The sequence below is a fragment of the Falco peregrinus genome, chromosome 2 (genome assembly GCF_023634155.1).
Source record: "Falco peregrinus isolate bFalPer1 chromosome 2, bFalPer1.pri, whole genome shotgun sequence".
In the NCBI taxonomy this organism is placed as follows: Eukaryota; Metazoa; Chordata; class Aves; order Falconiformes; family Falconidae; genus Falco; species Falco peregrinus.
In genome coordinates this window covers 89915943-89936496 of record NC_073722.1, presented here as the reverse complement: position 1 = coordinate 89936496, position 20554 = coordinate 89915943, and the positions used below count along the sequence as shown (strand labels likewise).

Here is a 20554-nt window from a genome sequence, read left to right as displayed (position 1 = left end):
TTTTTGCTAGTCAGCTGAGGAAAATGGAGAACATTGGCCCACACAGGGCATTCCTCTGCTGAAGTGTTCATTTGTGTATCGTCTCTTGCTACACCTCAGTTTCAATTGGGTCTCCATAATTCTAGCATGATAAGACATATGCCCTGTCACAGAGACGCAGATTCTGGTGCACACATGGTGTGTCAGCCTTCTTTTTATGGGGCATTTTCCTTTCTGTTAAATCTGTTGCAAGAGCTGTGAGGAAGCTGAATAGGTTTGGAGAAAGCATTGCACTTTCCATTTCCTCTGGCTCACCCTGGTATCTGGGTTTATAGAGAATTTGTTTCTGTGCCTTTATGCCAGAAGATGGTCATGTGCTAGATGTACTCACTAGGACTGCAGATATCTGATGTGGTGTGGTGTTAAATCCTAGTGATATTTCATTTCTTCTCCCACTTTTCATGACAGAAGGACTTGGAAAAATATGAGTAGTTAGGCTACTATCCTAGCCATTACCCACGGCAGGAGCAACATCAATAGAGCTCAGGGTTTCTGGCAAGAGAAGCAGTTGCTATCAGACAGGTAAGCGAATATACAACCTTGAAGGCGTGAGAGCATGGCAGGCTGCTTGTTTTCCTAGTGCAAGTCCGGATGTCCATTTGCTGTAAGGGTGAAGCACAGGAACTACAGAACTGAAATAAGACTGACGTAATTTTTTTGGCTCAGAAGCATTCCTGGGTCTCCTGCATGACAAGGAGCCTCAGTCCTCAGTATTACTGAAGCTTCTGAGGGCTTTGAAAATGCTAGAAACTAGAAGCATCTCTCTAGAAAGTATCTGGTAGCTGCAGTTGTTCTAATGCACTGGCTGATTACATGACAGTAGCTCTCCTTGTTTCCAGCTAAATTATACTAGACAGCTAAAATACATGAAATGCTATCCTAGTATCTTTTTCTCTGTGAGTTACTGCTTTAGTTGTCAAAGGACAGCTCCATCAATGGAAAAGGAGAAGTCAAGGGGGTAATTTCCACTGCCCTCCACTTTGCAGAGTTATTAGTTCCTCAGCAATTCAAGTGCAGAATGAAAACACATTTATATTTGATGGCATTTACACTCAATTTCAACAATTGTAATTGACTTCACAAGCTGCAGGGTGGTGAAGAAATAGATCCAGGGTATCCCTACAGTTAACCTGTATCTTTAAAAACAAGTCCATCAAAAGTAAACTTTTCTCTACAAAAATGCTGGCACCTACCAAAACACTAGTGCTTTCCCACACTAGTATCTCTGTGAGGTGGCAAGCTGACTAAGAAATCATACTGTGTTCCCAAGACTACACATCGAGGTTCCCTGAAGTTACAGTGAAGGGAGGCAACACTTGCCGTAGTGTCTCACAAGGAGCTGATTGTGCAAACAAGACTGTATGTGGATGGGAAGGAGTCCGAGGCAATGAACTGTCCTGCTAGTGGGATCGTATCACCATGTCTAATGCAAGGATTAAAGCCCGTTCTGTGTGAGCTCTCCGGGGCCATCACAGAGCAGCACAGACCTGCTGGCAGCATGTGGACTCTTGGTTGCACCCTGGCTGCAATACTGTCTCCAGGGAATGAGAGCCAGGTTAGGGACCATGGATGCCTTCTGCTTCAGGGCTGTCTTTTCTTGTTGGTTGCAGAGTTTGTTCGCATGATGTCCCGTTGAAGATTATTCTCAGCTAAAGAGGAACCAGCACCTTAGAGAGGGCAAAAGAGGACCTAGATGGAGCATCTAGCCCCGATGTTCCCACATGAAGGTTTATCGGCTGGCTGCAATTGGGACATTGCAAGATGACCTGCTGCTCCTCCCTCATGGTGGTCCCCGTGCCCCTCCACCCTTTCACACTGTGAAAGACTTGCAACTTCCTACAACTGGAACCATTCCTTGGAGATGATTGCAGGAAACTGCAGAGCCAGGACTTGCCATGATGCTTTCATGGGATATTGCAACTTTAGACTCCTCCTCCCCAGCTTTATTCTCCCACCAGCTGCTGCAAAGCAAGAGCAGTAGAAATCCTCTTGGCTTGGTGGATGAGAGCAAAGCCAAGGACTGGTGGCAGCCTCAGGGCGTGCTCTGCACTTCTTGGTTTCCCTTGGTGAACCGTGTCTGTGTTTGCTGTCTGTGTGTGTGTGTCTATCTGTGTGGAGTTATTTATGCTTCCCCAGCACATATTCGCATCTCCTGTGGTTATGTTTACCAAGAGTAAATTCAAATACATGTCTTGTGGGGGGAAAGCGATAAATATGCACGCTGAAATGATGTGGAGCCTGGATGTCCCTGTGAGAGGTTGTGGCTGGGGTGGGGGAGAAGGGCTTCAGCAGATGCACACCCTGGCATCTGCACTGGGGTCCAGAGGTGAGTCCTTGACGTGGAAGGGGAGTCACTGCCAGCCACTAAGACTGCAGCAGGGCTCTGCCCTCTCTCTTGCTCTCCCATGGCTGAGGGGCCTGGAGGTGCCTCATGGTGAGGGCAGTGTGGAGGGTCCCCACTCCTGCGTGCCCCGTGCTTGCAAGGGAGCAGGCGAGGGCCCTTTCAGCATCACAGCAAGGAGCAATGGGAGAAAGGGCACAGAGGGGAGCTGGGTGGGAGGGGGATAGGCTGCAGTAGCCAACCTGCCCCCCCTGCCTTTCAGACCATTTCAAACACAGCTGTGTGCATATGCACAGTGGGTGCTGTGCTGCGGGAGCTGAGCTGTAACACCACTGGTGCTAGGGATTGTCTGGGAGCCTCCTTGTGTGGCAGTGCCCTGCTCTGCAGCTTGTTCACACTCAAAGATGATGCATGTGTCTGCAGTGGTGTCATGACAGCAGCCTCCAGGCCCTACCAGCTGCTTCCAGACACATCAGATGCTCAACATCCTTCCCCTTTCCCCGAGGTGCTCCTAACCTCCTGCTCCCTTCCCCTACCCTGCCAGACCTACAGCTGTCCCCTTCCTCTATGCAGAGGCTTAGTCACAAGTTGCCACGACTGATTTCTGCTTGGCTTCAAAGGACATCATCATTACTCTGTGTTTATCGGTGTGACTGGAAGCTGTTTTCAACCCTTACTCCAGCTGGGAGGTTAAGGACCAATATCTTCCTGTTTCCTCCATCTCAAATCTTTCACTTCCTGGGTTCCCTTTCAAATTCTTAGGGTCCACAAGTCTGTGTCCCAAAGGAGGATTTTCTCTGCTTTCCTGTTGCTGTGCCAACCAGCATAGCTGCAGTGATGGCTGATATCCCAGCAATGGAAAAACTGTTTCTCCTTATATTTGTGTGTGTGTGTACTCATGTTTGCACAGGTGTGTGCAGTGGGAGAGGTTTGTGCGTGTGTGTGTAAAAGCAGAGTGCAGATAGGTACCCAGGAGTGCAGCAGTAGGAGTTTGTTTGCAAGTGGGTGTATGCAAACTGTGTGTGTGTATCTATGGAGCTGGTCCAGTCCTAGAAATGTGTATGTGAGCCATGAAATAGGAAAATGGATATTTACAGATCTCCATATTTCTGGTACAGCAGCTGTATTGTGCTTAGGAGATGAGGGTGATAAACTGAACAGAGTCCAGAGTCCTGGTAGGTTATATATGTACTTAGGATAATAGTGAGGAGGGAGAGACCTGTGCAGGCTTGTGTCTGCCTTAGGGAGTGCTGATACACAAATGTGCTTCACTTACAGTGGAGCCTGTCAAGGAAGAAGCTTGCTTGTGTTTGCAGAGTAAGAGGACAGCTGCGCTGCTTGCCTGTGTGCAGCAGAGCGACTGTGCCTGCCTGTGGGGACCTGTGACAAGCCCGATGGACAGTCAATGGCAGCAAGCGTGGTGGCTGCTTCTGCCTGCTCCCTCCCAGGTCCCGCACCAAGCAGACGCATCTTTAGCCTGCAGCGGCAGATGGCAGGACACGGTCTTAATTTCTTTAAAACTGTAAACCCATTCCTAGAGGCTGCACTGATCCACAGTGCAGCATCATGGTGGCTGGGGAAGTTCTCTGCAAACTGATGCCATTTTCACTTAGGCAGGTCCCTGTGTTTATATCATGGCAGAGCTGTGTTTGTCTTCCCAAGCAAGCAGGGACACTGGTGCTAGGGGAAGGGTGGCTGCAGGACATCACTGTGTCATTGCAGAGACAGTCCTGAGCCACAGCTACTTCTGAGGAAAGCGGGGTCTCTGCCAAATCATCTGTAGCTCTTTTCTGCCAGGTGTCACCATCATACAGTGGACGGGTCAGGCAAGGCATGTCTCCAAAGCATTCATTTTTTTCCCCCTTCCAGCAGAAGCTCTTGCTGCAAGCCTGGTTTTACTTGCACAACAAACCCCAAATAATCCCAGGGAGTTTTACTGTTTTCTTGTGCAGACAGGGTCAGAGATTAAAGCTCCAATCTAAATAATCTAATTCCAGAGATAATCCTTTTGCTGTCATCTCCAATCCAGTACCAGGGAGGCTTCCAAATAGCTCCTCATGGCAGGGCAGAGCTGGTCCCCTATGGGCACCTGAGCCCCATAGCCCCTTGTGGTTCGGGAGCTGGCTCAAGCAGTGGGGCTGGCTCACGCTGACTTCTTAGATATCTCATTAGCCATGAGGTCTGCTTCTGACCTGCACAACTCCATTGCTCTTTTTTGACACTTGAAATCCTGATCCCTTTTTCCTGCAGGAAACGGCTAATACCCAAAACGTGCCCCACACCACTTGTGAATGATCAGGGCTGTAGGTGGACCAGGCAGGACTGATTAAAGACTGAGAGTCATTTTGGCACAGCTGCCAGGGGACAGGGAGAGATCAAGAGACTGAGAAGAGAATGCTGAGCCTTTCACTTGTAGGTTACTGGTGTAAATCCAGCCTGCATCAAGGGACTGATGGCTCAGTGGATTAGTAACAGGATACAGAGCCTTTGACATCTGGGGTGCAAGCTGGCATCGTGTTGCTGGTGACCGTATATAACAATTCAGGGCCGGCAGTGTAGGCCACCGTGCACTCAGGCCACCACAGCATGTCCACCACCCTCTGCCAGCAGCCACGGCCAGACTGTAAGCCACAGTGAGAGCTCCTCCTTGCACCTGGATGAGCACAGCCACTATCCCTCCTCACTCACTGCTGCTCAGTTAGTTCCTCTTGCTTCATGATGAGCTGCTGATTCTTGGGAAATAATCAGCCAGGCTAGTTATTGGAAGATGCTGTGACTGGGGAGGCAGAGGAGGTATTGCAGTGCTCAATGCCTTGCCTTCTAAAAAGGCTGAGTCCTCAGATGGAGGGGAAAGAGAGGGGTTTTCCCCTCTGTTCAAGGAGGGGAACTCTTTAGGGAAACTCTTCTCTTTTCAGGGAAGAGTTGCTGATATTTCACTGTGAGATGCGCAGGTGCCCTGGGAGCCCTCGACAGGGGCCCCAGGCTTGGCACAGCCACAAAAGCCCCTGGTGACACTCCCAAGGCAGAGGATGAGCTGGGTTTACTCTCAGCTGCCCTTGTACACATCTGGAGCCAAAGAGGCCCTTTCAGCTGAGGGACCTGTCCTGGTCCTACCTAAATGTTAGCTAGTAAATACCTTCATGCCTTAATTCTTGCTCATGGGCACATTTGGTCTGGGCAGAGCAGTTTGATGCTGGGTTTGTAATGAAGCCCCAGTTACTGGTTACGTGGCCCCTGTGCCCACCAAGGCAGCAAAGGTCCCACCATGAGTCTTGTGCTCCCCAGCTCACTGAGAAGCACAACAGGGGTTCAGCCAGGCTCTGCCCAGCCAGCACTTGGGCCCCCAGCGCCATTCTGTGTGTGAGACCTGTGAAAGCCCTGCTGACTCAGGGGCCAACAAGGCCAGCTGCCTCAGGCTACTTGGGCCACACGGGGCTGTGTGTGGCTCTTGGTGGGCCACCTTTGCTGCCCTGGTGGGTCTCAGGACTGGAAATACAAGGATTTACACACATGGACATTCATGTTTGTAACCTCAGCCCTGGCCACCTCAGACTCCTGATGATTCATACCATCCCTCTCCCCACTTCACTTTTGCAACTCATGGCAGTAACCTGGTGACACAGAGTGTTTACGTGCTTTGAAGTTGTGCTCCTGACCCAAGCGCATCGCAGTCTAAGCTGAGAAATCTTAAGAGATTAGGGAGGATCGTCTGTAATTAGTACAAATGAGCTCTAATGAGACCTCCCTCAACCTCGCCAACTGGACAGCATTGTCCTGGCCATGGCTGCTTGCAGCACTCCTTTACTAACCAAACCTGTGGGATGCCCAACAGGTCACACACACAGCAGGGATACAGGAGATTAGTCTGGATTTGATCAGATGCTGCCAGGGCTGTGGTCTGGTCTGTAACGCTGAGACGATTTGCCAGGAACCAGCATGAGGTGGCTTAATCTGGAGAAGTGCTAAGCGTGTGCGTTTTACACTACTTTTTGCTTTCCTAGCCACTGTAGTTTCAGGAACCCTTTCCCAGCAGCAATGCTGGTGCGGGAGCACAGCAGTGCCACGTCTGCTGATGTGACAGCAGCAGGAAGACGCTGTGGGGCCCACTCCGCTCCTGGGCAGAGCAGGTTAGGCAGCAGAGGGTGGGTGGGTGGTTGCCCCCCTCCCCAATTAAATTCACTTCTCCAAGGCTTTGTCCTGTTAAGAGTCCTCGTAGGTGCATTACAAAAGCAACAAACCCATTTAATTCTCAGTCTGCAGCACCAAGTTTTTATTCCTAAAAGCAAACGCTTTGTGGAAGACTCAGATTAATAAAAAGTCACTGGGACTTGGGAGCAGCTGCTGCTAATGAAGCTGGTGGCTGGAGCGCAGGCGCCAGGCCTGGCTGGTGTCGGAAGCTTTGAGAAACACCGAGACCAGACAGGAGGGCAAACATGGAGGCAAACACTAAGTTATTTGCTCCCCCACCGTTCAGTGAATTTCATCCAGTCTCCACTTGTCATGTCTCACTCCGGCCCACCCAGGAACTCGCCAAGGTCCTCCAGAAAAACACCCAGGACCTTACATTATCCTGTAAAATGCAACACGGGGAGAAACATCACCGGCAATGTAACGGTTAGCTCCCCCCTCCTCGTCTACCGGCTGTTCTACTTGTCAAGCAGACACGCCACCCAGCTGCTTCACCACTGCGGTAGCTGCCCCTTCCAGCACCCCGTGGCGTGGGGAGCGGGGGAGGCAGCGTCTTTTGCTGAGGCACAGGCTCGGTGTCGGGCGTTGCTGTTCAGCGTACGCGAAACTACCGGGATGTAACATGGAGCCGCCCCCGACGGCGGCATAGCTCCCGCTGCCCCAGCTCCGCTCCCAGCCGCTTCCCCGAGCGCCGGGGCCGGGGCCGTGCCGGGCCGCCCCGCTCCCGTTCGCTGCCCGCGGTGTCCTGCCGCAGCGCCGCGCGTTGCCTCGGCAACCCACCGGCACCCCACTTCCCGCCGCCGTCCCACAGTGCCTTGCGTTCCGGCCGCGCTGGAGCTTCGCGATTGGAGGGGCGGAGGGGGCGGGGCTTTCCCCTCAGGCGTCCGGCGCTGAGGGGAGCTCGCCGGGCTGTATCCTCGCTGCGGAGGCGCCGCTGGGGAACCTTGGTCCCTCCCTGACGCTCCTTCCTGGGGGTGCCGGTCCTGCCCTCGCTCCCCTCCCCGAGCGAGCGGTGCTGGCCCTGGGCACTCCCGGCTGGCAGGCACCGGCTCCCCGCTCCGGGCCGGCCAGCTCCGCTCCCGCCGGACACGCCTCCCGCCGCAGCGCGCCCCCGTCCCCTCGCCTCTCAACCAAGCCTGCTCGCCCGCTCCCGCCGCCCATTGGCCCGGGGCGTTATGAATATGCAGATAGGGGCTCGCAACTGCCTAATGGCAGACGGGCAGAAAATTAATATTTGCATCGTAGCGCGCGGATTGGCCGGCGCGCTCTCCGCCCCGGCAGCGGGGTAGGCTGCCCCCTGGCGGCGGCAGGAAGGGGCGGGCGCGGCGCCGGGAGCCCGACATGGTGGGCGCCGGGGCGCGCGGGGCGCCGCTGCTGCCGCCCTTGCTGCTGCTGCTGCCGCTGCTGCGGGGCGCGGCGGGCGGCCTCGCCGACAGCGTCATCTGGGCCGTCAATGCGGGCGGCGATGCCCATGTGGACGTGAACGGCATCCACTTCCGCAAGGACCCGCTCGAGGGCCGCGTGGGCCGAGGTGAGGGTGGCGGAGGAGCGCCGGTGGCCCGCCGGGGTTGTCGGGGGGGGGGGGGAGCTGCCCTGCGGGCCCACTTGGCGCCGCTCCACCGGCGGCGCCGCCCGCCCGTGGCGGCGGGGGTCCGAGACCCGCGTCCCCCTGGCACCGTCCCGCCTGCCCCGGCCCCGCCGCGGAGAGTCGGCGGGTCTCCCCGCAGGGCTACGGCGGCCCGGGCAGGCCCGCAGGCGGGGTCTCCTCTCCCCGGGCCCGGCGCCGCGGAGCGGGCGGGAGGGGGACAGCGAGGGCCCGCGGGGAGCCCCCGCCCGGCACTTGTCACCCGCCAGGAGCGCGGCCCCCCCCGGTGCCCCCGCCGGGCCCGGCCTTGGGCTGTGCCCCCCGCCTCCCCCGGCGGCGGCGCGGGCCCGGGCCCCGGTGGCGGCAGGACCAGCCCCGGGCCGATTAGTCCGGCCTCGGGCTACGGGGTTGTGTAACGCCGGAGGGGAAGCCGCTGCACGCGGGCTGGCGTGGAATTTCGGCTGGAAAGGCGACGGGAGCGGTCAGGCTGCCAAACTGGCCGCCTGCAGCCGCCTGGCTCCCTTTTTCCCATTTTCCGCTGGAAGCCCCCGGTTTCCCCAGCAAGACCTGCCAGGCTGGAGCCCAGCCCGCAGCGCGCCCGGGGCGCGCGGACGGCGCTTTGCCCGCAGCCGCAGCGCTGGCGGTGCGGGCTGGTGCCGGCAGCCTGGTCCCAGCGGGGCCGGGAGCAAGGTGCCACTTGCCTCTCTGTTCCCTGTGCCAGTCCTGGCAGGGTGATCAGGAGCAGGGCAGGGACAGAAGCAGTAGAGGCAGATGGGACATGATCAGCTGCTTGAACTACTGGATCGGTAAAATCTGTCTACCAGTAAGGACAGGAGGCAGAGCTAATGCTGCACCTGCACTTGGGTTGCCTTTTCCTACTTGCCCTGAAACTGCTCTGGCTGTGTGAAGTTTGCATGTTTCTGGAAACTGGTATGCCAAAACTTAGTTGATTGACAAATATATTGAACAGTTAGCTGTGCTGAGCTGCTCCTGCTGTCAGTCACAGGTGAGTGGTAGAGTGCAGAGAAAGATGAGTCATTTGTTGACTATTAAGTTAGCCTTCACTGTTTCCATGTAGGATGGTGAGGATTGTCCTGATTGCCATTGCTTAGACTGCTTGAGTGCCATCCCAAATGGAGAGCTGGTTGGGCACAATGGATACAAGGGAGGTCACATTTAAATACTACTATGATTCATTAAGAGTTTTTCATCCCAGTGGAAGCTGGCGCCCCAGTCACGCAAGGTGCCCTGATCCCTGTAGGTCAGCTTCACTTCACAGACCTCTCACATGTGCACCTTGAACGTTCTTGTGGACTTGAACGGTTTATTTTTGAGTTGAGGAGAAAAAGAGTCTGTTTGAAGCACACTGTGACATGCTTTTCCTTTGGGGAAAGCCTGTGGTGTCTCCTGAACCAGCAGGCTGTTCAAGTAATCCTGCTTCAGCCAGCGGTGCCAGGCACAGCAAAGGAGACTTTACCCCTTTGAGCTCTCAGCTGCTTTTCCCTCAATGGCTTTTTATTGCACCATTGTTCGGTTTACTCTGGGTTCCTCTCTGTGTTGATAGGCATGTAATGGCTACAGCAGAAATATGTGGCTGACTGGGAGGAAACTACCAAGGGATAGCTGTTTCTGGGCTGTACTGCCTCTGGGCAAATTAAAACCTTCCCCCCTCCCCCCAAGCCTCAGTTCAGATGCTGTGCCTTAAAGGACAAAACGTGCCGATGGCAATTACAGAATAGCCAGGCACCAGACATACTTGAGTTGCAGCTCAATGTGCACTGCTTGGTGAGCTACCTCTCGGTGTGCCCAGTACGCTTTAAAATCAAGCTCACTTCCACAGCTATGTCAGCAGAGCTCTGATACACAGGTGACCAGTCTGCCTCTCCAGTTACCTTCTTGGCTATTAAAGGACTTTCTTTCTGTGCAGGCTTTCCTCTAATAGGAGCTGACTTCTGTGGATTCCTTGGTTCACTATCACTGTAATCCATAGCTGGCCAGAAATATCTCTGTGGGAGGACAAGTTAAACTTTTCACCCTCTGTCTTTCTGGTGATTAGTCTTCAGCCTTTGCGCCTTGGTTCAAGTGGTAAAGAGAAGCAGAAGATTGCCAGAGTAGCTCTGTGTGAAACAGGAGACTTAAGAGCTGGCATTAATTTCCTCTTGCTCGTTTGCATTGGCTCTGTCTTTGGCAACGTGTGCTGGGTTAGTAGTTCTTGCTTTGTCTTGGCCAGTACAGTGTCTGTTCCCATGGAAATGAGGATGGAAGTGGCAAGTGTCAGCGGAGAACTTTGTCTGGATCAGCTTCTCCTGCCTGAAGTGTCAGTGGGCAGGTGATGTCCACAGTCTTCTCTCCTGCCCCTGCTTTGCTGGGCAATTATTTGATTCAGAGCTCTTGAGGCATGCATCAGTTTGCATTTGTACAGTAACCCTGACACAATAAAACATCAAGCTGGGTTAAAGTCTTGGCAAATGTTACGATTTCTCTTATTTTCTCAGTTATTGTCCCATTTGGGAATGTTGTTTGGGCCCTTCTTGTGGGGCTGTTTGAATACCTACAGACAGCACCCATTTCAGCTGGGTGGCTTTGAGAACAGCAGCTGATGGAGCTGCTGGTGCTCCTGAAATCCTTGTGGATCTTTCTTACTTCCTTCTTCCTGTTTTCAAGGTGGCATGTATTGCATGGCTGTGGTGAGAAGAAAGGGTTTTTTAAGATGTCTAATGCTTTTCACCATTCTGTCAGTCCCCAGGTTTTCACTTGAGGAGGATGAGTTTCTTAAAACCTGATGCCATTGACTGCTAACTTCACATCTCTTGAACGAATGAGTCCTGCACTGACTGTTTTGTTTTTGTACTCAGACTCCGTAATTTGAAAATGTTTTAAAAAAATATTCTTGGTGGTTTTCCTCTTTGAAGCAGGAGTCAATGGCCCAGTCCTTTGGCTCTCTGCCCTGTTTGTGAAACAGTCTTCTTTCTGAAGTGGTGCAAGTGAGTTTACTGTGTTTTAGACTGCCGCAGGCCCAGACCTGTTTTTCTGCAGGGCCTGGATTCTGGAGCTTTGGCTACCTCTGCTTCTTGCTCCAGTAATGCTGCCTCCTCGTCGGAGCAAGGAGAGAAAACAGGTCTGAAGGGCATAAGAGCTAATGCCACCTGAAGAGTATATGAAGTGTCTCTTCCGTGTGCCTCAGTAACTAACCCTTCCTCTCACTGTTTTTTGCTTGAAACCCAGCTTCTGACTATGGCATGAAGCTGCCAATCTTGCGGTCCAATGCGGAAGATCAGATTCTGTACCAGACTGAGCGTTACAATGAGGAAACCTTTGGCTATGAAGTTCCCATCAAAGAGGAGGGTGACTATGTGCTGGTGTTGAAGTTTGCAGAGGTTTATTTTGCACAGTCTCAACAGAAGGTAAGCAACAGCTCCTTGCTTGTCTCTTTGATGTGAGTTCCTGGCTAAGACTCTGTGTGTCCAGGTTGCCTCTGCTGCTTTGCATGCTGGAGAAGGGAGTGAAGTAAGATACTAATGGTTAACTTAGTTGCTAGAGCTCTCATGGGCTCTGAAACTGAGCTCAAAGAGAGCACATTCCAGATATACAGTTGGCCTGGAAAATTGCACTACAGAGTATTCAAACAAACCTGTGCAACTAAACATAACTAGCACTAGATCTTTACAATCTGTTTAGGCTGTGCTGGCTTTGAGGAGAAGTTTTTTTGCCGTTTTCCTGAAGGCTTGTTCCTGACCTGACAGCATGCTTGTGCTGGAGGAAGTATTGCACAGACTGAATCAGGGAAGTGGTCTGGGTTAAATAACCTACTCGAAACAATTTTTACAAATGTAGTAAGACTTGAAACTGGTTCAAACTGATTCTGAAAACACAGAGTTAAATTCAATCCTATTTATTGGTCTTGAGAAAAGAATAATCCTTGTCCATTTTTTAAATTCCTCATGTATAAATGTGGAAGCAGAAGCACAAAGAACTCAAAGATCTATGATAAATGGGGAGAGAAGTGGTGTGTGTTTTAGCCTGGCTTTCCCCTGACTTCATCAGCTTCTTTAGAGCCCTGCTTCTTACACACTGTGCTGCCTTCCTGCAAGAGAAGTCTTTGCAGGAACAGAACTGGTGGGCTGGATGCAAAAAGCAGCCTCAGATTAAACTGAAGGGCTGAGGTATCTTTGGTTCCTCTTCCTTCATGTGGTTCTGCTGGGATTCCCCAGGTGCTGAGAGAAGTTTGAGTCATTACAGCCCTGAGGAGGACTTTCGCTCTGCATTCACAGTTGTGGTTAGCAGTTTAACATTTTTCCTCCTTCAAACCCTGTGGCCTTCACCAGCTTGTTTCCTCAGTTCTGCTGCAGGCTGTTAGTTAGAAATGGCTTAACTCCCTAGGGTGTGGTGTGCTGCAGCCACCCTGGGGTGGTGTGAGCAGGTCCTCAGCCAGCAGGTGGAAAGAAGCTTGTGAAAGAAAAGTGTGAATAAACCAAAATAAAATTGTGCTGTCCTCAGTTCTGAACTGCAGGCATAGGGGTTATTTTAAAAGAAGACGACAGATTTCAGGGTATTTGAAAGTAATGCTCATGCTTCAGGTATTTACCTGGCTGCTTTTGGGCTCTGAATCCTTCCCAAGGGAGTGGAGCATGTGTGGTGGGACAGTGCATGCTGCAGTGCTTTCTGGTCCTGGGTGCATAACAAGCAGAGACCTTTCCCGTTCCCTTCCCGTTTCAAGCATCACGTGTCTGAATCTGTGCTGACACTCTGTCACTTCTTCCACCCTGAAGGTATTTGATGTTCGCTTAAACGGCCACGTGGTGGTGAAGGACTTGGACATCTTTGACAGAGTTGGACACAGCACAGCTCACGATGAGATCATTCCCATGAGTATCAAAAAGGGGAAACTGAGTGTCCAGGGAGAGGTTTCCACGTTTACAGGGAAGCTCCACATTGAGTTTGTAAAGGTAATAAGCTTTTCTGGGCAGAGCCCTGATCTTTTCCCCTTCTGCCCCAGCCACATGATGCAGCTGACTTCCTTCTTTGCTTTCTCTAGGGCTACTATGACAATCCGAAAATCTGTGCCCTATACATCCTGCAAGGAACAGTGGAAGGTAAGCACAGTTTTTGAGCCAAAAGGCTCTTCCCCCTTGGAGAGCAGCCTGCTGCTTCTCAGACCATGAGATCATAGGTTTTGCTGACCCACCTCTGCCAAAACTGTTTCTCTGTCAGCAAGTTCCCACAGAGTGCACTTGCAGAGCGAAATAAGTGTGTAGTGTCTTTCTACTCCTCCAAGTGCACAAAGCTGTGTCATTTTTGGAATAAGAAAAATAAGTTTGGTTTGGAACTGCCTGCATGTCGGATAGAGGAGAAGGGAACACTGGTCAGCCTTAGCTTATAGCTACAGGTAAATTCCCTCTGGTCTTGGAAGTCAGCAGCAGTCCTGCAGACAAGTAATTTATGAAGATCTTCAGCTAGTAGTTAAGCGTTTCTTACCTCGAGCTTTGTTTTGCCTCCTCAGCTAGAGGACAAGGCAGTGTTTTTTGCCCAGATACCAGTTCCTCTGGATAGCAGCGGGTTGTGCTAGTAAACTTCTTGCTCTTTTATCACCCTCTTTGTAAGTCTGTGCTGGAGTTGGAGCCCCTCTGGATCCCGAACAGGAGAGGTTTAAGACCCCTGACCAAAGCATTTGTTTGCTTTACTATTGGTCAGGTATTGCCAAGTTTTGCTGAAGATTTGGTGGGTAACCTTGTGGCTAGGTGCCACCTTGCTGTGTGTGGGACTTGCAATTCAGGCTCCAGGCTCATAGGACTGGATTAGAGTGGGGTTGGGGGTGCAGTGATGTGAGGTAGGACCTTGTGTGGAAAGGGCTGTTCCCATTGCTGTTTGGACCTGTGTTTGCTGGTCCCACAAGCAGCAGGTGCTTATTCATGACTAGGTCTCACTGAGCAGCTGCGGTATCTGACTGTGTATGCTGTAAATGTGCTTTTGTGCTTTGTTCTGGTTTTGGCTGGGATAGAGTTAATTTTCTTCTTAGAAAGCGTGTTGTTAAACTGTGACATGCTGTAACTTCTCCTGTGTGACATGAGATGGGGTGGAAGGATTTTGTTTTCTTTGCAGACTGGGTCTTCTTTAGATGCTCTTGCATCACAGAGGAAAGAAATAGTGGTGTGAGCCTCGTGAGGAAGTATGCTTCTGTTTCCTGGGGTGCTCTGGCTGTGGTGTTGATGTGGTATCAGATTCCCTGTCGCCTGTTTTCATGCTGGCTCAGGGAGAGGGGAAGGGAGCGACTCGGGTGATTTCCCAGGTTACATTCTGCCTCCTTGCAATCTTTTGTCTTGTTCAACAGATGTTCCAAAGCTGCAGCCGCACCCAGGTCTGGAGAAAAAAGAGGAAGATGATGATGAAGATGATTATGATGATGGCTCTAGTGTTAAAAAACAGGCAAATAAGAACCGGGTTCAGTCAGGCCCACGCACACCAAACCCCTATGCCTCGGACAACAGCAGCCTCATGTTTCCTATATTGGTGGCCTTTGGTGTCTTCATTCCTACCCTCTTCTGCCTCTGCCGATTGTGAGAGCAAGCCCCACAGAGCATCAGCCAAGGGGCTGGGAGGGAAGGAGTTGGACCAAACACGGTTGCTTTCAATTTCTCCATATTGTTCATAATTTAAGGAAAGAAGAAGGAAAAAAAAAAAAAAGGTTCATTTGGAATGAATAGCAGGTCCAGGTAAGAGGGAGCTTACCTTCCCCCTGCCAGCACACAGCGAGGCCCTCGCCTTCCCCTTCGCACCATGTGCAGCCTCTGATCTTCCCTGGGGCATCCAAGAGTAAACTGAGTCCTGGCTGTCTGTGTATTGGGCTGTTGAAAGCTGATGCTACCAGTCCTGGGCCAAGTCCCACACCGAGAGAAAGCCATGTGCTGCAAGATCTCTGCCTTTGTGGGGTGGAATACGGTTCCTTAAGCAGGGAAGCAGCTCTTAAAACCAGACCTGGGTACACGTTTTGTCTGGGAGTGTGGAAGCGTTAGGGTGTTGTTGGGTGACTAATGGCTATGGAGGACGGAACCTGGCTCAGCATCTCCCTGAACATGTGCAACCCAATGTATGGTACTTGCCTGCAAAAAGATACCAAGACTCCAGCTCAGCCTCTGTGGAGACATTCCCCTCCTAAGACTGCAAGCTGCGCCAGGAGCAGAGGGATTTATCTGGCCTGATTTGCTGTACCAGTTGGGAGAGACTGTCCTAGTTTGGCAACTGTAATGTTAGATCCGTCACAGAGGGATTCTGCTGTAGCCCGCGAAAGGATGACGTTGTTAGCGTCTGATCAGATGCACTTGTTTTCTGTATTGATTATGGCTTTTGTTTCCTTTAATATCCTTTTCTTCTCAAAGGTTTCATTTTAAGCCCAGTTCCTTGTTTTGCCCTTTCTAGCAAGTGACCTGTCCTTTGGAAGAAGCTGAGAATCAGGTGACCTACAGAGGGGGTTCTGGACTTGTTCCTTGACCTTCCTGATGGTTAGCTCCCTGCCCCGTGACTGTGATTGCGAACAGCTGGTGCTGTAGGACAGAGAGGAACAACCTTATGGATGCTCCCCGTGAGCTCTCATTCCCTGTTGTAAGGACCAGGCCTACCTGCAGAGATGAGAAGCACAGTGAGTTGGTTAGTGTTCATTTAGCTTGGCCTTTTGCATATAAAGGCATTGTAGCGAAGGGACAGATGTCCAGCATTTCAGTACTGTAGAGCCGAGGTGGTTTGTTGCCTTTCAGAGAGATGGAAGTGAACAGAACACTGGAGACAAGGTCACCCTCTTCCCCCAGGGATGTTTCTGCAAGAGGCTTCTGTTTCCACATGCAGAGCCTGCGCCTGCGTGACAAAGGCCAAGCAGAGTGAAAGCCCTTGCTGCGCCTGCTGATCCAGAGCTGCAGGCCCTGAGGAGCTGCCTTCCCGCGGTCTGTGCCTCTGACCTGCTGAGCATTTCTGGCTGGTGAGGGGGAGATGTTCTGTGTGCTGGAGCAGGATCTGTCCCAGGCAGGACTGCATCCTTGTGGGTCAGTTGTGATGCTGGTGTGCTCTGTGCTCACAGAACACTTTACCTCATGCTATCTCTGTTGTTCGCAGAAGCGTTCTCCCTTTATCGAGAGCAGGGGCACTGAGCCACCTTGCTGCTGCTCCTCCTTGGGCCTGAGTTTTCCTAGTGGTTATTCTTGGGTTTGATCCCCTACAGTGACTCAGTCTTTGTTTGAGCTGAGAAGGGTCAGCAGAATTCCCTAGTTTCTGGAAAGGAAACGAGAAGAGCAGCCTCTCTGCTGTGCTGGGCCCGAGCAGCTGAAGGCTCTGCTTCCTCCTAACCTGCAAGCTGTGATATGAGCTGTCAGCTCACGGGCTCCAGAACAGGATCTGGGGGAGGCGTCAAAGCACTGCTTTCTGCAGCAGCAACACTGTACCTTGCCTGATCACATACATTACTGCTATAGGCTTGACCCTAAATCTATGTCTGTGAGCTAAAAAGCAAGCAGTAGGACCTTAATTACCTTCTGTCCAGTTGCACAAGTGGTTACAGCCAGTTTGGGAGAAGCCAGAGAGTCCCTGCTACAGCTGAAGGAGAAGACAGGCTTTAGAGAGCAGATCTTAAGAACGAACCTGAGGATGAAAAGGCAGTAAGCTTGAAGTTGTCTGCTTTGTCTTCTACCTGCTGTTAAAATCCTAGTATTTATAAAATTCTTATAATATATGAGCACTGTTTCATTTGGTGACAGTGCCTGCAGATTCTCCAGCATTTTTGGGATTGCTCGAACTGGAGCACAGAGACATTTAGATCTTTATCAGTTTTGAGAAGCATAAACTGCGCTGATTTGTTAAGCAAAGAACCTGGGCTTGAAAGCAAGCTTCTCTGTAAGGAGCTGTTCTCCTCCAGGCCCTTTAGGTTGTATTTTATTTGAGCATCCTTGAAGCAAGAAATCACTCAGCTTCTAGTGGCTTACCCAGTGATCACCTTGCCTAGCATGAGAAAAGGGGCATGCATTTAGGTGTGCAAAAGTTGGAGACAAGTCTTCTAGGATAGTTTATTCCTGCCTCTCCTGTCAGCCAGGACACCCATTTGGTGCCATCAGCCGCCCAAAGGCAAAGCTGCACAGTGTGATCTGTTGTGTACCTGTTGCTCCATTCAAATGAATTTGTCTTATTTGAATAAGAATAGGGAGAAGGAACAGTTCATTCTTCATGGCTTCAATTTAGTTGGTTTGGCTGGTTTTTTGCATCTTTGTTACTAAAAAGCTTGTGTCTGGGTTGTTGGGAGGTTCCTGACCCTGTTATGGTGCTATGAGCAGTTTTCTTTGTTGGTCCATCCCCGCTGGACAGGTTTGCCTCAGAAGGAGCCTTCGTACAAAGGATGTGGGAAGATGGGAGGATGGTAGGAGATAACAAGTCGGCACCTCACTGGGAATGACGCAGTCAGGCTGGTTCCATCTCTGCAAGGGGAGACAGATGATTATGCTGAGGAACCTGGTCCTGACCAGGGAAAGAAAAAGTTTGGGTTAGCTGTAGCTTTCCAGTACGGGTGTTTGAGGGACTATCCAAGGCATTATTTAACTGAGACTGGTCAGAGATGAGCCTGTTTGTGCTTTGTTGCCTCCTGCCAGCAGCAGGCAGGTGAAGTGTGTGTCCCTGTGCAGCAGTGTGGGGGAGCTGGGTCAGAACAGACCCTGGCTTCATTTGTGGAGCAGTTACGCAGAAAGGGGTGTATAAGGCAATTTCAATAAAGCTTCCACTTCATAAAGGGAAGATGACACCATCAGTCATGTTTTGGGCCTGAATCCAGCCTCATTATAGTGGTTCCAAAGCCTGTTTTAATTACCCCCCTATCAGCCCCTCCTTTTGTACTTTTAAGCCAGGCCATTTTCCCCTTGTGTGTGTGTGTGACTAAAACAACAGCTCTGACCTTTCTGAGTATCCCAGGTGGCAGAGAACAGAAAGCCAAATGAATTCCCTTCTCTTTTTGGTGCCTTTGTCTCAGGCTTTGAATAAAAGTCTATTTGAAGAAGCATCTATTTTTTTTTTTTTTTTTTTAAGGAGCTTCTGTGTAGTTTTTTTCTTTGTCCCCAAGGGGCAGGCATTCCCTGCCCTTGTGATCAGCTGGGGACTATCTGAGTCTCCCTGGATGCCAGCTCTGGAGGTCACAGCTGAAGCAGAGAACTGTGAGCGAGTATCTTTGGTTCCAGCCCTTGAGGTCAATGGATAAAAAGCCTAGCGGGGGATAGAACAACTGGAAGAGGTCCTTCAGGTCTGGTCTCCCCCAGAAATCTCCCAAAGGCAGGATGGAGAGCTTCCAGACAGTCTGGTGCCTGCGTGTCTGTGCAGTTCAGAGCTGGGTGAGTCATGGCTAGGTCCTCGTAGCTGTATGGTGCTTACAGCTTCTGGGTGCAGTGTGGCCTGGGGGGTCCTGACCCCTAAACTCACTTGCTGAGGGCTTGCCCTGCACTGTTTGAGTCAGAACAGGGAGCAGAGACCCGTGCTTTGTCCCTTGGCCTTCCTTTAAGATGACATGGGATTGCAACAGCCAGTGAAATGTCTCGATATGGGAAGTTTGGGCTGAACAGGCCTGTCTGATGGAAAACAGCAGGAGGAGGGAGAGGACCAGCAGAGCAGCCTCAGCCCTTGATGTGAGACAGATTCCAAGCTGCTGCTAAGTACCAAGTGTTTCAGGCTCTGTTTGGTGCTCAGATGTGGGAGAGATCCGTCTGCTTCTTGCACTTATGTGACGGGGAGGGAAATATCCTTACTGACAATCCAAGGGAAACAGGAACTGGGCCAGCACTGAGCTAATTTACCTACTGGCGCTTCTGGATCGCCACAACAAATGCCAAAGTCTAATATAATTTGAGGATGCTTTTCTTAATGTTCTGCCTGGTTCCACCAGTCTGTCTTCACTGGCTAGTCCCAAATAGGCTCAGACAAGTATTCTCAATGGCACAAACACAACAGTAGGCTGGAGCTGTGAAGGCTCAGATATGTGACTACACAAACAGGCCTCCTGTGCTGCACCCCTGCTTCACACGCTGCCCAGCAGGTCTGGGGCACGTGTGTTTCACCTTGGATCCAAACGGACTTGTCCCAGGAGTACAGTAGCAACTGCATTGAAATGGTGCTGGGCTGGACAGGAGCGGTGAAAGCAGGTCCATGTCTTCCGGGACTCTGGCTTGCTCAGAGTTTATTGCTGTATATTAAATACTATTTTTGGAGATTGGGGGAGGGGGAGGGGTATGGTGATGCTGTCCCTAGTCTGGTGGGATGCTACTGCAGGTTGCTGATAGGTTTTGATTTTTTTTCCCCAAGAAGTGCTTTATTTAAAAGAAAAAAAAGGGGAAAAAATATTCAACAAAACAGAAGTGCTTTCCTCCCTCCTAGAAACAGTGCTGGCTAGTTAGAAAATGTGAATAATCTTTTGCAAACATCAAAGGTCTCTGCTAAAGAGTTTGTGTGATGGAGATTTCAAGGCAAGGGGCAAAGTACAGCTTAAACCAGTTTAACTGGGGAGAGTGTGAATCTAGGAAGCGCAGGATCTCTGCCCTCGAGTTGCCCCTAGTCACGCTAGTGGGGATGTGCTTGCCTGTGCTGTCACGGCTGTTCTGTCACACTACAACAGTTCCTGAGCTAGGGCACTGGAGTGAAGCAGTGTCTGGAAACTTGCTGGCAAGTGGAGGCTTGAATTTTTCATGGTTTCTATGGGGGCTTTGTGTGTTCAGGGCTTTCCCACTCAAGAAGCAGCCAGGCTGGTAAAGCAGCTCTGGAGACTGTGAGAGCAGAGGCAGGATTTGTGCTTTATGCCAGGAGGCAGTAGCTGGGACTGCAGGATGGTGGGCAGGTGACAGTAATCTTTGGGTCCCATCGTCGTAGCAGCTTCTAGCGTTGGCAGATGGTCCCACTGTTCCATAGTGCCCAGCTGTGTGGGCTGGGATGCATGGAAGTGACCCATGCCGTCAGCATTAAGGACACGTCACAAACTACTTGAAGCTGCAGGTCTAAGTTGTTCGTAAAGTCTAAAGCAGTGTGGGGAGAGATCTCCATCTGTCCTTGTCACCAGTACAAAGGGTTTTTAAGGAGGATTTTTATTTTGCTGTCCATTGCTTTGTGTTATAACAACTTGCAGTGACATATTTTTTTTTTTTAGTTTGTTTTGCAGCAAGCTTGGGCCCTGGGTGAAAAGCACAGATGTCTATTTCTGATTGCATTGGCTTTGCAGGGACTAGTTTGGGGGAAGAGATGGGTGTGGGGGTGGGTTATTTTATTTTTGGTACATGGTAGCGGTTTTATTTTTTAATTTCCCCAGGATGTTTGGTTGAGGGAATGTTCTGAAATCTACTGTCTGGCAGTTTAACCAGCAGTGTGTTAAAGGAAAATAAACAAAATTATATTGTCACTTG

The 20554-nt window shown here is 51.1% G+C and overlaps 3 protein-coding genes across 7 annotated transcripts in view; all 3 read left to right on the top strand.

Moving 5' to 3' along the window:
* The window catches only part of CABP1 (calcium binding protein 1), a 28857-nt gene extending 26591 nt beyond the window's left edge, over positions 1-2266 (top strand). For all 5 annotated transcript variants that reach the window (XM_055795840.1, XM_055795839.1, XM_005233230.3 and 2 more), the window contains one exon: positions 1650-2266. In XM_055795840.1, coding sequence (XP_055651815.1) covers positions 1650-1675 — 26 coding nt within the window. In that variant the 3' untranslated portion in view covers positions 1676-2266. The remainder of the gene's footprint in view (positions 1-1649) is intronic.
* Positions 1-20554, top strand: part of RNF10 (ring finger protein 10) — a 202062-nt gene that overhangs the window by 79666 nt on the left and 101842 nt on the right. The window lies entirely within an intron of this gene.
* MLEC (malectin) lies at positions 7874-20550 on the top strand. Its single transcript, XM_055795857.1, has 5 exons — positions 7874-8099; positions 11379-11557; positions 12923-13099; positions 13189-13246; positions 14482-20550. The coding sequence occupies exons 1-5, from the start codon at positions 7910-7912 to the stop codon at positions 14709-14711; spliced, it is 834 nt and encodes a 277-aa protein (XP_055651832.1). The 5' UTR covers positions 7874-7909; the 3' UTR covers positions 14712-20550.